This window comes from Oncorhynchus keta, chromosome 18, assembly GCF_023373465.1.
Source record: "Oncorhynchus keta strain PuntledgeMale-10-30-2019 chromosome 18, Oket_V2, whole genome shotgun sequence".
NCBI classification, from domain to species: domain Eukaryota; kingdom Metazoa; phylum Chordata; class Actinopteri; order Salmoniformes; family Salmonidae; genus Oncorhynchus; species Oncorhynchus keta.
Window position 1 is genome coordinate 37,068,228 of NC_068438.1, and position 17,584 is coordinate 37,085,811.

A 17,584-nucleotide genomic window follows, 5' to 3' on the forward strand; every position below is an offset into this window, starting at 1 on the left:
CTGAGAGACTGGTCAATGTCGTTAACTCAGGAATCCTGTGCATTAATGATCTTCTATGGATGGGAGGAGAGTGTGGGAGCAGGAACGACAGCAGGGAGATGCGAGGGGGGGAATGAGTGAGAGACGGGTGAGAGAATGAGCAAAGAGCGAGGGAGCAGGAACGACAGCAGGGAGATGCGAGGGGGGGAATGAGTGAGAGATGGGAGAGAGAGAGGGTGAGAGAATGAGCAAAGAGCGAGGGAGCAGGAACGACAGCAGGGAGATGCGAGGGGAGGAATGAGTGAGAGACGGGAGAGAGAGAGGGTGAGAGAATGAGCAAGGAGCGAGGGAGCAGTGGTGGGCGGGCGGGCGTGCGAGCAGGAGAGGGGGAATCATTAAATGGATGGTGATGGTGACGAGCGAGGCTCTCTCTTTGAAGACAGGCACAGTCCGCTAAGCAGGAGCCATGAGAGCTAACAACGCTGATGGGCTGCAGAGAGCATCTCCAGCCTTCTCACGGATGCATCAGAGCAGCAGCACAAAGATTAGAGGTTTCTTTTAATCCAAAGGGGATTCAACGCTGAGAGAAGAGGAGGGAGAGGAAGGCTCCTGTGGAGGGTTAGAGAAATTATTAATACCTCTACTCAGACTAGTGATCTGGGTCTTTAACACAGAATCCCAGATGCTTGGGTGTTCAGATTATCTTTATCTGTCACACACTCCCCTGGGCTTTGAGAAATGGATTGAAGATGCACCCCCCCTTCGCTTGGTTTTAACACCTTCTTACTGTACATCTGCATTATGTCCCACCTGGAAATGCACACCCTGTGAACCTCAACACACACTGGCAGACCACAGTCTGCACACACACACACGCACACAAACTTAAAAGCTTGGAGGATCAAATGTGTAAATGTTCTATTGAGAAAGGAATAAAAACACCATATTTAGCAAAAAGATATCAACCAAAAGGTGTTCTCTGTCTTGGGGCAAGGGCAACACGGGATGGCAATGATGGGAAATGGCATCCATGTTTTCATCACTGTCCCACCCCAGATGTCTCACATTGGGTGCCCGTTGACCTCTCAATCAGCTCAATAAACACAGACTACGAGAGACGAATCAAAGACCTGAACCTCAGACCACCAACCAAATCATCAAACATCCCAGCAGGTCATCACTTACCCCCCTTGTTCCATCTGGCTTTAGTCCTTGCATGGTGGCTGAGCTCTGGACCGCCAAACAGCACCAAGAGAAACAAAACAAGTTCAAAAATTGAGAAAAATACAAACTTTTCCCTGGAAAACATGTCCAAGAGTTGCTCTTCGACTGAGTCCACTATCACATGGCTGTGTTTCCCTCTGGTGCGGCGTGGCTGTGACGCATGGTAACCCACACATGGGCTGGCATCAGTCAGGCTGGAATCATCAGTGGGTCTCTGGCTCTGCCATACTGCTAGAGGCTGCTGAGTGCTGCTCTTCACTGGTCCTGGTCCTGAGGCTTTGGGCTGAGCCACATGTCTCCCCTCCTGGACGCCCCTGCCTCACCAGAGCGCACGGAGCCAGACGGAACACGCTATGGCACAGCTTAGCTCAGCAAAGTGCTCCACTACTCTAATCTCTCTCTCACACGCTCACTGTGGCCACCGCTGTCGACGCCGATGCTGCCTCTACGGCTGCAGAGTTACTTCCTGCCCCCCCCTCACTCCTGGTTTCAGAGGGAATACATCTCCCAGCGCTCTGACTCCGAACCCCACACAGCCCAGCCGAGGAGAAGAGGGAACGCAACCCACAGTCTGCCCTCTGGAGAGGGATGTGTGGGGTAGCGGAGTGTCTGCTGGTGAGAAATAACACAAACAGGCAGGCACGAGGACTGAAGGGAGCGTGGAGGAGAGGAACGAGTAGAAAAGGAGATCACTCCCTGATCCTGATAGCCACGGCAGCCGTACAGCTGCTATTTAAAGAGCAAAAAGGCATTCACATGGAGCTGCTTGCATCCCACATCAGCCTGGCCACGGTGAGCAGGAACAGGCTTTACTGGCAGAGCAGCACGAGGAGGAGGAGAGGAAGGAAGGAAGAAGAGAGGGAGGATGAGAGGAGATCTGTTGGAAGTGCCTTTACATGGTCCCATCTCTTGCTCTCTCTCTTTCTTTCTCTCTCTCTCTCGCTCTCTCTCTGTTGTGCGTTGCGGGAAGCTCCACGTGTGCTCATGAGTTTCTCTTGTTAATTCCAGGAAGAAAAGTTTGCGGCATGACAGCCCCAAGGGCTCACACTCTCCTGCAGTCTTAGTCAGAGAGCCCTGTGAGAAAGCTTTTAACCCCTCAGCTGCCACAACACACCACTTAACAAGCTGCTTTTTAAGGCTTTCACAAACATCCACTGTGACTGGAGAAATGTCTTCATTGACTGGAGAAATGTCTTCATTGACGGGAGAAATGTCTTCATTGACTGGAGAAATGTCTTCATTGACTGGAGAAATGTCTTTATTGACTGGAGACATGTCTTTATTGACTGGAGAAATGTCTTCATTGACTGGAGAAATGTCTTCATTGACTGGAGAAATGTCTTCATTGACTGGAGACATGTCTTCATTGACTGGAGAAATGTCTTCATTGACTGGAGAAATGTCTTTATTGACTGAAGAAATTACTTTGTTGAATTTTGCAAGTGTGGTGATTGCTAGTTGTATCATAAATCCACTTACAGAATTGTTAAAAAGCAATTATTTTCAAGGTGTGTCTGTAATGTGATGTTTTGTTTTTATTTAAAAAACTATTAAAGCAAAAAGCCAATTTGAAATTGAAAACATCAGTTCTGGGCTGAAGTACTTCATGCTTTTACTCTATGTTCCGGACGTACTAGACGACCAGTTCTTATAGATTATCTCATTTGTTTACTTCTGTAACCGTACAAGCCTTGGTTTCATGCATGTTAACATTAGAAGCCTCCTCCCTAAGTTTGTTTTGTTCACTGCATTAGCACACTCCGCCACCCTGGATGTCCTAGCCGTGTCTGAATCCTGGCTTAGGAAGACCACCAAAAACCCTGAAATTTCCACCCCTAACTATAGAATTTTCCAACAAGACAGAACTGCCAAAGGGGGCAGTGTTGCAATCTACTGCAGAGATAGCCTGCAGAGTTCTGTCTTACTATCTAGGTCTGTACCCAAACAATTTGAACTTCTACTTTAAAAATCCACCTTTCCAGAAACAAGTCTCTCACCGTTGATGCTTGTTATAGACCACCCTCTGCCCCCAGCTGAGCTCTGGACACCATATGTGAACTGATTGCCCCCCATCTATTTTCATAGCTTGTGCTGCTAGGTGACCTAAACTGGGACATGTTTAATTAACACCCCGGCCATCCTACAATCTAAGCTTGATGCCCTCAATCTCACACAAATGATCAATGAACCCACCAGGTACAATCCCAAAGCTGTAAACAGGGCACCCTCATAGATATCATCCTAACCAACTTGCCCTCCAAATACATCTCTGCTGTTTTCAACAAAGATCTCAACGATCACTGCCTCATTGCTTGCATCCGTAATGGGTCTGCGATCAAACGACCACCCCTCATCACTGTCAAAAGCTCCATAAAACACTTCAGCGAGCAGGCCTTTCTAATTCACCTGGCCCGGGTATCCTGGAAGGATATTGACCTCATCCCGTCATTAGAGGATGCCTGGTTATTCTTTAAAAGTGCCTTCCTCACCATCTTAAATAAGCATGCCCCGTTTAAAAAAAGGTAGAACCAGGAACAGATAAAGCCCTTGCTTCACTCCAGACCTGACTGCCCTTGACCAGCACAAAAACATCCTGTGATGTTCTGCATTAGCATCGAATAGCCCCCATGATATTCAACTTTTCAGGGAAGTTAGGAACCAATATACACCGGCAGTTAGGAAAGCTAAGCTTTTTCAAACTGAAATGTGCATCCTGTAGCACAAACACAAAAAAGTTATTAGACACTGTTAAGTCCATGGAGAATAAGAGCACCTCATCCCAGATGCCCACTGCACTGAGGCTGTAAAACACTGTCATCACCAATGAATCCACTATAATTGAAACTACTAATCCACTATAACCCACTATAATTAAAGCATTTTTCTATGGCTGGCCATGCTTTCCACCTGGCAACCCCTAACCCGGGCAACAGCCCTGCACCCCCCACAGCAACTCGCCCAAGCCTCCCCATTTCTCCTTCACCCAAATCCAGATAGCTGATGTTCTGAAAGACCTGCAAAACCTGGACCTCTATAAATCAGACGGGCTAGACTATCTGGAACCTCTCTTTCGATCTGCCAAAATTGTTGCAACCCCTATTACTAGCCTGTTCAACCTCTCTTTCGTATCGTCTGAGATTCCCAAAGATTAGAAAGCAGCCACGGTCATCACCCTCTTTAAAAGGTGGAGACACTCTAGACCCAAACTACTACAGACCTATATCTATCCTACCCTGCATTTTCTAAGGTCTCCGAAAGATAAGTTAACAAAGAGATTATCGACCATTTCGAATTCCACCGTACCTTCTCCGTTTGAGGTTGTGGACAGGTGTCTTTTATACTAATTACAAGTTCAAACAGGTGCCATTAATACAGGTAACGAGTAGAGGACAGAGGAGCCTCTTACAGAAGAAGTTACAGGCAGGTGAGAGTCAGAAATGTTGCTTGTTTGTAGGTGAACAAATACTTATTTTCCACCATAATTTGCAAATAAATTCATAAAAAATCCTACAATGTGATTTTCTGGATTTTTTCTCTCATTTTGTCTGTCATAGTTGAAGTGTACCTATGATGAAAATTACAGGCCTCTCTCATCTTTTTAAGTGGGAGAACTTGCACAATTGGTGGCTGACTAAATACTTTTTTGCCCCACTGTACCTAGGTGTCTGGTTAGACTGTAAACTCTCCTTCCAGACTCACATTAAACATCTACAATCCAAAATTATATCTAGAATCGGCTTCCTATTTCGCAACATAGCATCCTTCACTCATGCTGCCAAACATACCCTCGTAAAACTGACTATCCTACCGATCCTTGACTTTGGCGATGTCATTTACAAAATAGCCTCCAATACTCAATTAATTGGATGCAGTCTATCACAGTGCCATCAGTTTTGTCACCAGAGCCCTGTATACTCCCCACCACTGCGACCTGTAAACTCGCTTTGGCTGGCCCTTGCTTTATACTCGTCGCCAAACCCACTGGCTCCAGGTCATCTATAAGTCTTTGCTAGGTCTAGCCCCGCCTTATCTCAGCTCACTGGTCACCATAGCAGCACCCACCCGTAGCATGCGCTCCAGCAGGTATATCTCACTGGTCACCCCCAAAGCCAATTCCTCTTTGGCCGCCTTTCCTTCCAATTCTCTGCTGCTAATGACTGGAACTAACTGCAAAAATCACTGAAGCTGGAGACACATATCTTCCTCACCAGCTTTAAGCACCAGCTGTCAGAGCAGCTCACAGATCACTGCACCTGTACATAGCCCATCTGTAAATTGCCCATCCAACTACCTCATCCCCATACTGTATTTATTTATTTATCTTGCTCTTTTGCACCCCAGTATCTCTACTTGCACATTCATCTTCTGCACATCTATCACTCCAGTGTTTAATTGCTATATCGTAATACTTCGCCACTATGGCCAATTTGATTGACTTACCTCCCTTATCTAGCCTCATTTGCACACAATGTATATAGACTATTCTTTCTACTGAATTATTGATTTATGTTTGTTTATTCCATGTGTAACTATGTGTTGTTGTATGTGTCGAACTGCTTTGCTTTATCTTGGCAAGGTCGCATTTGTAAATGAGAACTTATTCTCAACAAGCCTGCTTGGTTAAATGAAGGTGAAATAAAATACAATTTAAAAAGAAATGCTGCCTAGAATGTGGTCTATAGTCTTACTGGTCCTTTTAGATATTAAAGTCTATGATCTGGCTTTGCCTTTGGAATTACAATATATAGCGTTTGCAATTGAATTTATTGTGGCTGACAACTGTTTTTCACAACAGTCAAGAGGGGTATAAGCAGTCTGTCTCATACACACACCCTGGCTTTAATGTCCTCATTACAGCTTCTGAAGGAGTCCATGATTAAGTCCATAATTTGTTATACACAGTGCAAATTAATATCCTAAATCCACACATAATGTTCAGACACTGCCTCCCTCCCCCTTCTCCCCTCTCCCTCGCCTCTCCCTCCTTCTCCCCCTTCTCCCATCTACCCTCCACCCCCCCCCCCCCTCTTCCTCCCCACACCCTCCTTCTCCCCCCTCCCCTCTCCGTCCTTCTCTCTGCTCTACCCCGTCCAACTTTGTCCCCCTTACCCCCTCTCCCTCTTCCTCGTTTAGCAACCTGCATCAGTATGCTTTCTGCAAATGAAAACAGAGATGTGTATTTCTCTGGTAGACACCAGCAGGAGCATCTGTCGACCATCCACATTTGTGATGACAGATAAACAAGCAGCTTCTCTGTGGGTTGAAACACTATTTTCTTGAGTACATAACTCTAATTATGACAAACCATTCTAGTTGAAATGTAAACTAAACAAAACAATCCAGAATAACATGAATGCAGATAATACTATCCCCTTGTACACAGCTAAAAGCTACGTAGCAAACATTAGCCAAAGCAAGCTAGCTAGCTAGCTACCCTAAATTACAATACATATGAGATGAAAAATTATCAGGCTTACTGTACATCTTACTGTAGAAATGATTGTTGAAAACAGTTCTAGGTTGGAACAAGATGCTTTTTGAGGCAAACCCACTCACAGTTCAAAGTTGTTCATCTGCAGCAGGAAGCAGTCTCCTGCCTGGCTGAGAAAGCAATAGATGTTCTGATCCAGTTTGGCACCACATACCTATGCAAGTCAGGGTTCTCTACTCTGGCGTACTTAAAAAAAAACAAGTACAGAAAGAGACTCCATGCTGAGCATGACCTCAGGTTTGCACTGTCAAAAACTGAGATCAGAATAGAAATGATTGTTGAAAGCTTCAACCAGCCACACACCTTTCATTAGGAATGTGATTATGATTTCTGGTCTACATATGTGTGGTGTGATCAATCAGTGTATTCCAATTCAGAATACAAATTATGTATTGTATTTTAACAGCAAAAGTTCCAACCTAGATTTTTTTTCAACAATACTTTCTACAGTAAGATATACAGTAGGTCTGATCATATTTCTTATGTACTGTTACTTAGTGTTGCCCTATCAAAAGTGTAGCCTTGTAATTTTCCTAAGTCCCTCTTTGTGTCACTTGACTACACTACTGAACAGTAGTCCAGGTGCAACAAAAATAGAGCCTGTAGGACCTGCCATGTTGGTGGTGAAGGTAGAGCAGCACTTTATTATGGACAGACTTCTCTCCATTTTAGCTACTGTTGTATCAATATGTTTTGACCATGAAAGTTTTGACCATACCTCAACTTGCTCAATTCCCACATTATTCCTTACAAGATTGTAGTTGAGGTTTAGGGTTTAGTGAATGATTTGTCCCGAAAACAATGTTTTTAGTTTTTGAAATATTTAGGACTAACTTATTCCTTGCCACACATTCTGAAACTAACTGCAGCTCTTTGATAAGTGTTGTAGTTGTTTCAGTTGCTGTAGTAGCTGACGTGTATATTGTTGCGTTATCCTCAAACATAGACACACTGGCTTTACTCAAGGCCAGTGGCATGTCATTAGTAAAGATTGAAAAAAGTAAGGGACCTAGACAGCTGCCCTGGGAAATTCATGATTCTACCTGGATTATGTTGGAGAGGCTTCCATTAAAGAAGATCCACTGTGTTTTGTTAGACAGGTAACGCTTTATCCACAATATAGCAGGGGGTGTAAAGCCATAACACATAGGTTTTTCCAGCAGCAGACTATGATTGATAATGTCAAAAGCTGCACTGAAGTGTAACAAAACAGCCCCCATAAAAGTTTTATTATCATTTGCTCTCAGCCAATCATCAGCCATTTGTGTAAATTCTGTGCTCTTTGAATGTCCTTCCCTATAAGCGTGCAAAAGACTGTTGTCAATTTGTTTACAGTAAAATAGCATTGTATCTGGTCAAACACAATTTTTTCCAAAACTTTCCTAAGGGTTGGTAATAAGCTGATTGGTCGGCTATTTGAGATAGTAAAGGGGTCTATACTATTTTTAGGTAGGGGAATGACTTTTGCTTCCCTTTAGGCCTGAGGGCACACACTTTCTAGCAGGCTTATTAAATTGAAGATATGGCAAATAGGAGTGGCAATATCATCCGCTATTATCCTCAGTAATTTTCCATCCAAGTTGTCAGACCCCTGTCGTGGAAATTTCCTGTATTTACCAAATCATGAGAGCAAACCACACACAAGTCAGAGTTATCATAAAGTCCATGTTTAATTATATGAGCTCCATCACAACCCTGTAACTCTCAGATCAATTCAGTGTCTATCAATACATTCTCTGAGAGTCCTTACACATTGCAACTGAGATCCTTTATAGCAAAGACACACATAGCCAGACAGCATTGGCTATAAATGATCGTTCAGCTTTGTCTCCTAAACTATGTTATTTTCTCGCTCTCAGGACCATTAAACAAAACCTATCAACAGGCATATATCAAATACATCCCTCCTTGACAAGATCACAGAGACAAAGTGACTGGCATACAGACATTGTGGAGCCAAGAGATAATTGATTTAAAAGATATGTTTACATATGAAGACAAGCTTGACCCCTCCCCTCTCTGCGGCCCAAGTAACTGACCCCATGTCAGAGAACAGATAACTGCAACCGGCCAACAGTATTCAACTCACTAGCATATAATGAATATAAAACATCTTATCTAGGTTACCCAACTAATTCTGATTATTCCCCAACACCCCGGTGGCTTGTCATTGTTGAAACCCCCCCCAAATTCCCCTCTTTCACACTCACTTATTGGAATTCAAAATGACAATTATTGTCTTAATTTGGTCAGATGTACTGAGATGTGTAGTGTCAATGTTTGTTGCTTGCATGTCATGCCTAAATTCGCTAATCTTGCCTATGAAATAATCATTAAAGTATTTGGCATCATCAGTCGCAATGAATTAGCAATGAATAAGCCATCTGATTCAATGAATTAGCAATGAATAAGCCATCTGATTCAATGAATTAGCAATGAATAAGCCATCTGATTCAATGAATTAGCAATGAATAAGCCATCTGATTCAATGATTGATGGAGCTGAGGTTGTCTTTTTTCACAAAATTGAATTGAAGGCACTTTTTACTATCATTCTTTGTCATTTATCTTTGTTTCATAGTGTAATTTCTTTTTCTTTTTATTCAGTTTAGTTGCAGTACGTTTGCCAATCGGTTGTGCAGCCAGACTTATTTGCCATTCCTTTTGCCACATCCCTCTCAACCATACCATTTTTCCAATCCTCATCAATCCACAGGGATTTAACAGTTTTTACAGTCATTCTCTTAACGGGTGCATGTATATTAGTAACCGGGATAAGCAATTTCATAAATATGTCAAGTGCAACGTCTGTTTCCTCCTCATTACACAACACAGGGATCCCTACAAAACTTCTGGTATGACATCTTATACACTATATTGGGCCCAGCTTTTGGAACTTTTTTTTATCTAGGGTTTTCCTACTTGGTGTCTTGCTTAGGCAGCTCCAGTAATATGGTGTATCTGAAAGCAATTTACAATTTCCTAATGTAATCTTAAAAGCAGGGTTAATCTGATATGTGTACATTCATTTCCAAGAGCATCTAATTACTCCCACAATAGAAACATTTCAGGAAGAAATATTAACAGGAATTTAGGAGACGCCTCAGAAATGTTCCTGAATAACAGGGCATGCTGTGCTGAGTGCCGGCTGACTCCAGTCTAGAATGAGTTGAGACAAAGGCATAAATCTGGTGGAGCGTAGCAAGATTTAGCATCAGTATTGTCTTTGTCTATGCTCCCCATGAGCCCATTACACTAACTGTTTGCAGATGTGTCGGATGCAAAATAAATGTAGCATCTTTAATACAGTACTCATAATTGGAAGAGAGAAGAGAGAGGATGAGGCATATAGGAGAGGAGAGGAGGGCAGCTAGTGGCCTGGCTGTGCAGTATGTGATAGGATAGCCAATGTGGCTTCATGGAGAGAGCCGAGTGGGGCTCCGTCCCTCAGCCTGACACTGCAGAGTGGAGTGGAGAGGAAGAGAGGACAACCAGATCCATGCTGGGGAGCCTGTCAGCTTATCACCCCCAGACAAGAGCCCCCCTGATAAACGTGGACGAGCAGGAGAGGAGCACAGCTTCAGCTGTGGAGGGGTGCGGGACAGCGATAAGAAAGCTCCGTGGGACAAGATGGGGAAGTGAGGCATGGGGCCCAAGGCTGACAAACCCCTGCCAGCAGCCAAGCTCATTGCAACTCTCTTCCGGCTTAACTTCTTAAAAAATGTACACGCACATTCACCATGCTCAGCAGATGTAGGTTTGAGCAGGTAAAACTGTGTGTGTGTGTCAGCGTGTGTTGTGTGTGTGTGTGTGTGTGTGTGTACTTGTGTGAGTGCAACTGTGCATTTAACAGCAGAGCGAGAGAGAGGGGGGGGGCATCCTCTCTCTCCATCTTTTTTCAAGAGCAGCTCTGAAACTGGGTCTCTTGAAAACGGACCATGAAATGTTCTTTTTCAAAGGAAGTAACAGAGGGCGCACCATGAATTGATCCCCTGATGGAGATCTGGACTCCGTTTTCTCCTCTGTGCATCAGCCTGCCCAGATACTGGATAATCTACTCCCTCCCTGGCTTCCTAATCCAGCCATCCATCCCCATTCACAATGCCAATTTGTGTCCCAAGCCGGACAGGGCTGTAGTTTGGAAGTCCATATTAGAATATATCTGGATGTTTGTCTTTTTTGAAATAACTATTGAATGGCTGTGAAATGATCATTCCTCCAGCATTGCTACCATCTGGCTTGTGATTAGAATTACATTCATAATTCGTTGCAATCAGAGCTCAGCAACTTTCAACAAAATACTGCTACAATTATTAATCTGAAGGCCACAAATATTAGCATAAACAATTACACCACAGGTTGCAAAAGTCAGAGCGAATTAGTGTTTAATTGAATGAATATAGCATTAGTCAATATGTTAAGGGTTCTTTCCATTGAATGTTCCTCGTTCAACTGGCACAGATGAGTTCTATCATAATCACCTTAGAAAATTGTCATGCATTTTACAAATAAACACGGCTGAACCACACTGGTCTATTTGAAATGTTAAATATGAAACAATCTGTCTCATGTACAGTAGAAACAGTGATAAGGTTCAACTGGTACTCTGACCACTGACTGACATGACAGGGGACAGTTGTGCCAGACCTGGTAACAAACTTTACTGGCTGTATGAGTGTTACTGGCCCGTGCGAGTGTTACTGGCCGTGTGAATGTTACTGGCCGTGTGAATGTTACTGGCCGTATGAGTGTTACTGGCCGTGTGAGTGTTACTGGCCGTGTGAATGTTACTGGCCGTGTGAATGTTACTGGCTATGTGAATGTTACTGGCTGTATGAGTGTTACTGAACCGTGCGAGTGTTACTGGCTGTATGAGTGTTACTGGCTGTGCGAGTGTTACTGGCCCGTGCGAGTGTTACTGGCCGTGTGAGTGTTACTGGCTGTGCGAGTGTTACTGGCTGTATGAGTGTTACTGGCATTCTGACTGTTACTGGCCGTGTGAGTGTTACTGGCCGTGTGAATGTTACTGTCTGTATGAGTGTTACTGGCATTGTGACTGTTACTGGCCGTGTGAGTGTTACTGGCTGTATGAGTGTTATACTGGCCGTGTGAATGTTACTGTCTGTATGAGTGTTACTGGCATTGTGAGTGTTACTGGCCGTGTGAGTGTTACTGGCCGTGTGAGTGTTACTGTCTGTATGAGTGTTAGTGGCATTGTGAGTGTTACTGGCCGTGTGATTGTTACTGGCCGTGTGAGGGTTACAGGCCGTGTGAATGTTACTGGCCCGTGCGAGTGATACTGGCCCGTGCGAGTGTTACTGGCCCGTGCGAGTGTTACTGGCTGTATGAGTGTTACTGGCCGTGTGGGTGTTACTGGCTGTGTGAGTGTTACTGGCCCGTGCGAGTGTTACTGGCCATGTGAGTGTTACTGGCCGTGTGAATGTTACTGGCCGTGTGAGTGTTACTGGCCGTGTGAGTGTTACTGGCTGCGTGAGTGTTACAGGCTGTGTGAATGTTACTGGCTGTATGAGTGTTACTGGCCGTGTGAATGTTACTGGCTGTATGAGTGTTACTGGCTGTATGAGTGTTACTGGTCGTGTGAATGTTACTGTCTGTATGAGTGTTACTGGCCGTGTGAGTGTTACTGGCTGCGTGAGTGTTACTGGCTGTGTGAATGTTACTGGCTGTATGAGTGTTTCTGGCTGTATGAGTGTTAAGGCCGTGTGAATGTTACTGGCTGTATGAGTGTTACTGGCCGTGTGAATGTTACTGTCTGTATGAGTGTTACTGGCATTGTGAGTGCTACTGGCCGTGTGAGTGTTACTGGCCGTGTGAGTGTTACTGACCGTGTGAGTGTTACTGGCCGTGTGAGTGTTACTGACCGTGTGAGTGTTACTGACCGTGTGAATGTTACTGTCTGTATGAGTGTTACTGGCATTGTGAGTGTTACTGGCCGTGTGAGTGTTACTGGCCGTGTGAATGTTACTGGCTGTGCGAGTGTTACTGGCCGTGTGAATGTTACTGGCCGTGTGAGTGTTACTGGCCGTGTGAATGTTACTGGAAGTGTGAATGTTACTGGCCGTGTGAATGTTACTGGCCGTGTGAGTGTTACTGGCTGCGTCAGTGTTACAGGCTGTGTGAATGTTACTGGCTGTGTGAATGTTACTGGCTGTATGAGTGTTACTGGCCGTGTGACTGTTACTGGCTGTATGAGTGTTACTGGCCGTATGAGTGATACTGGTCTTGTGAGTTTTACTGGTCTTGTGAGTATTATTGGCCGTGTGCATGTCACTGGCTGTATGAGTGTTACTGAACCGTGCGAGTGTTACTGGCTGTATGAGTGTTACTGGCTGTGCGAGTGTTACTGGCCCGTGCGAGTGTTACTGGCAGTGTGAGTGTTACTGGCTGTGCGAGTGTTACTGGCAGTGTGAGTGTTACTGGCTGTATGAGTGTTACTGGCAGTGTGAGTGTTACTGGCCCGTGTGAATGTTACTGGCAGTGTGAGTGTTACTGGCTGTGTGAGTGTTACTGGCAGTGTGGCCTGTGCGAGTGTTACTGGCTGTGCGGCTAGTGTTACTGGCCGTGCGGCCATGTGAGTGTTACTGTGTTACTGGCTGTATGAGTGTTACTGGCCCGTGTTGCTGGCCGTGAGTGTTACCAGATGTGTGAATGTTACTGGCTGTGTGAATGTTACCGGCCGTGTGAATGTTACTGGCATTGTGAGTGTTACTGGCCATATGAGTGATACTGGCCGTGTGAGTGTTACTGGCATTGTGAGTGTTACTGGCCATATGAGTGTTACTGGCCGCGTGAATGTTACTGGCTGTGTGAATGTTACCGGCCGTGTGAATGTTACTGGCATTGTGAGTGTTACTGGCCATATGAGTGATACTGGCCGTGTGAGTGTTACTGTCATTGTGAGTGTTACTGGCCGCGTGAGTGTTACTGGCCGTGTGAGGGTAACAGGCCGTGTGAATGTTACTGGCTGTATGAGTGATACTGGCCCGTGCGAGTGATACTGGCCCGTGCGAGTGTTACTGGCCTGTGCGAGTGTTACTGGCTGTAGGAGTGTTACTGGCCGTGTGGGTGTTACTGGCTATGTGAGTGTTACTGGCCCGTGCGAGTGTTACTGGCCATGTGAGTGTTACTGGCCGTGTGAATGTTCCTGGACGTGTAAGTGTTTCTGGCTGTATGAGTGTTACTGGCCGTGTGAATGTTACTGGCTGTATGAGTGTTGCTGGCCGTGTGAATGTTACTGTCTGTATTATTGTTACTGGCATTGTGAGTGCTACTGGCCGTGTGAGTGTTACTGACCGTGTGAGTGTTACTGACCGTGTGAGTGTTAGTGGCCGTGTGAATGTTACTGGCCGTGTGAATGTTACTGGCATTGTGAGTGTTACTGGCCGTGTGAGTGTTACTGGCCGTGTGAATGTTACTGGCATTGTGAGGCCGTGTGTTACTGGCCGTGTGAGTGTTACTGGCCGTGTGAGTGTTACTGGCCGTGTGAGTGTTACTGGCTGTGTGAATGTTACTGGCTGTGTGAATGTTACTGGCTGTATGAGTGTTACTGGCCGTGTGAATGTTGCTGGCTGTATGAGTGTTACTGGCCGTGTGAGTGTTACTGGCCGTGTGAACGTTACTGGCTGTATGAGTGTTACTGGCAGTGTGAATGTTACTGGCCTTGTGAATGTTACTGGCTGTATGAGTGTCACTGGCCGTGTGAACGTAACTGGCTGTATGAGTGTTACTGGCCCGTGCGAGTGTTACCGGATGTGTGAATGTTACTGGCCGTGTGAATGTTACTGGCATTGTGAGTGTTACTGGCCGTGTGAGTGTTACTGGCCGTGTGGGTGTTACTGGCCGTGTGAATGTTACTGGCATTGTGAGTGTTACTGGCCGTGCTAGTGTTACTGGCCGTGTGAGTGTTACTGGCATTGTGAGTGTTACTGGCCGTGTGAATGTTACTGGCCGTGTGAATGTTACTGGCTGTGTGAATGTTACTGGCCGTGTGAATGTTACTGGCTGTGCGAGTGTTACTGACCGTGTGAATGTTACTGGCCGTGTGAGTGTTACTGGCCGTGTGAGTGTTACTGGCCGTGTGAATGTTACTGGCCGTGTGAATGTTACTGGCTGTGTGAATGTTACTGGCCGTGTGAATGTTACTGGCTGTGCGAGTGTTACTGACCGTGTGAATGTTACTGGCCGTGTGAGTGTTACTGGCCGTGTGAGTGTTACTGACCGTGTGAATGTTACTGGCTGTGCGAGTGTTACTGACCGTGTGAATGTTACTGGCCGTGTGAGTGTTACTGGCCGTGTGAGTGTTACTGGCCGTGTGAGGGTTACAGACCGTGTGAATGTTACTGGCTGTGCGAGTATTACTGACCGTGTGAATGTTGCTGGCCGTATGAGTGTTACTGGCCGTGTGAGTGTTACTGGCCGTGTGAGGGTTACAGACCGTGTGAATGTTACTGGCTGTATGAGTGTTACTGGCCGTGTGAATGTTACTGTCTGTATGAGTGTTACTGGCATTGTGAGTGTTACTGGCTGTGTGAGTGTTACTGGCCGTGTGAGTGTTTCTGGCCTTTTGAGTGTTACTGGCCCGTGTGAGGGTTACAGACCGTGTGAATGTTACTGGCTGTATGAGTGTTACTGACCAGTGCGAGTGTTACTGGCCCGTGCGAGTGTTACCGGATGTGTGAATGCTACCGGCTGTATGAGTGATACTGGCCCGTGCGAGTGATACTGGCCCGTGCGAGTGTTACTGGCCCGTGCGAGTGTTACTGGCTGTAGGAGTGTTACTGGCCGTGTGGGTGTTACTGGCTGTGTGAGTGTTACTGGCCCGTGCGAGTGTTACTGGCCATGTGAGTGTTTCTGGCCTTTTGAGTGTTACTGGCCCGTGTGAGGGTTACAGACCGTGTGAATGTTACTGGCTGTATGAGTGTTACTGACCAGTGCGAGTGTTACTGGCCCGTGCGAGTGTTACCGGATGTGTGAATGCTACCGGCTGTATGAGTGATACTGGCCCGTGCGAGTGATACTGGCCCGTGCGAGTGTTACTGGCCCGTGCGAGTGTTACTGGCTGTAGGAGTGTTACTGGCCGTGTGGGTGTTACTGGCTGTGTGAGTGTTACTGGCCCGTGCGAGTGTTACTGGCCATGTGAGTTTTACTGGCCGTGTGAATGTTACTGGCCTTGTGAGTTTTACTGGTCTTGTGAGTATTATTGGCCGTGTGCATGTTACTGGCTGTATGAGTGTTACTGAACCGTGCGAGTGTTACTGGCTGTATGAGTGTTACTGACCAGTGCGAGTGTTACTGGCCCGTGCGAGTGTTACCGGATGTGTGAATGCTACCGGCTGTATGAGTGATACTGGCCCGTGCGAGTGATACTGGCCCGTGCGAGTGTTACTGGCCCGTGTGAGTGTTACTGGCTGTAGGAGTGTTACTGGCCGTGTGGGTGTTACTGGCTGTGTGAGTGTTACTGACCAGTGCGAGTGTTACTGGCCCGTGCGAGTGTTACCGGATGTGTGAATGCTACCGGCTGTATGAGTGATACTGGCCCGTGCGAGTGATACTGGCCCGTGCGAGTGTTACTGGCCCGTGCGAGTGTTACTGGCTGTAGGAGTGTTACTGGCCGTGTGGGTGTTACTGGCTGTGTGAGTGTTACTGGCCCGTGCGAGTGTTACTGGCCATGTGAATGTTACTGGCTGTATGAGTGTTACTAGCCCGTGTGAGGGTTACAGGCCGTGTGAATGTTACTGGCTGTATGAGTGTTACTGACCCGTGCGAGTGTTACTGGCCTTTTGAGTGTTACTGGCCTTTTGAGCGTTACTGGCCGTGTGAACGTTACTGGATGTATGAGTGTTACTGGCCGTGTGAATGTTACTGGCCGTATGAGTGATACTGGCCTTGTGAGTGTTACTGGACTTGTGAGTATTACTGGCCGTGTGCATGTTACTGGCTGTATGAGTATTACTGGCCGTGTGCATGTTATTGGCTGTATGAGTATTACTGGCCGTGTGAATGTTACTGGCTGTATGAGTGTTGCTGGCTGTGTGAGTGTTACTGGCCGTGTGAATTTGACTATCTGTGTGTTGAGAGCTGTGTGACAACAATCACCAGAAAACACCTGCTAATATACAAATCCTGTTGTATCTAACATCATCAGTTCAGAGGAAGTTGCTTCTCATCCAAGAAATGTATATATTATAAAGGTGCAATTACATCATTACTAAATTCCATTACAATCTGCCATTTATACTGGGAGAGAGAGAGGAAGAGAGAGAGAGAGAGAGAGAGAGAGAGAGAGAGAGAGAGAGAGAGAGAGAGAGAGAGAGAGAGAGAGAGAGAGAGAGTGAGAGAGAGAGAGACTATGTGACTCAGTGAGCATAGCCTTGCTATTGAGAAAGGCCGCCGTAGGCAGACATGGCTCTCAAGAGAAGACAGGCTATGTGCTCACTGCCCACAAAATGAGGTGGAAACTGAGCTGCACTTCCTAACCTCCTGCCCAATGTATGACCATATTAGAGAGACATATTTCCCCCAGATCACATAGATCCACAAAGAATTCGAAAACATATCCAATTTTGAAAAACTCCCATACCTACTGGGTGAAATTCCACAGTGTGCCATCACAGCAGCAAGATTTGTGACCTGTTGCCACGAGAAAAGGGCAACCAGTGAAGAACAAACACCATTGTAAATACAACCCATATTTATGCTTATTTATTTTATCTTGTGTCCTTTAATTATTTGTACGTTGTGTGTATGTATATATGTATATATGTATATATATATATATATATATATATATATATATATATATGTATGTATGTGTGTATATATATATATATATATATATATATATATATATATATATAATATGACATTTGTA

The 17,584-nt window shown here is 45.6% G+C and overlaps 2 protein-coding genes across 6 annotated transcripts in view; both read right to left on the reverse strand.

Moving 5' to 3' along the window:
• robo2 (roundabout, axon guidance receptor, homolog 2 (Drosophila)) overlaps positions 1 to 2,683 on the reverse strand; it is a 705,158-nt gene extending 702,475 nt beyond the window's left edge. For all 5 annotated transcript variants that reach the window (XM_052468006.1, XM_052468002.1, XM_052468004.1 and 2 more), the window contains exon 1: positions 1,165 to 2,683. In XM_052468006.1, the coding sequence (XP_052323966.1) occupies positions 1,165 to 1,288 (124 nt within the window). In that variant the 5' untranslated portion in view covers positions 1,289 to 2,683. The remainder of the gene's footprint in view (positions 1 to 1,164) is intronic.
• Positions 2,684 to 13,800: 11,117 nt separating this feature from the next.
• Positions 13,801 to 16,679, reverse strand: LOC127909034 (uncharacterized). The gene is made up of 3 exons (XM_052468887.1): positions 16,472 to 16,679; positions 14,479 to 15,201; positions 13,801 to 14,390 (listed from the first exon to the last, which is right to left on the reverse strand). Exons 1-3 carry the CDS (start codon positions 16,677 to 16,679, stop codon positions 13,801 to 13,803), a joined length of 1,521 nt encoding a protein of 506 aa, XP_052324847.1.
• Positions 16,680 to 17,584: the final 905 nt, after the last annotated feature.

Excerpts from the sequence above, each read along its gene's own strand:
- LOC127909034 (XM_052468887.1), bottom strand. The coding sequence starts at position 16,679 with ATGCACACGGCCAGTAATACTCATACAGCCAGTAACATGCACACGGCC. Across the intron at positions 15,202-16,471 it reads GGCCAGTAACACTCGCACGG|ACAGTAACATTCACACGGCC; the intron begins GTCAGTAACACT and ends ACACTCATACAG. Across the intron at positions 14,391-14,478 it reads CAGTAACATTCACACGGCCA|CCAGTAACATTCACAAGGCC; the intron begins GTAACATTCACA and ends ACACTCATACAG.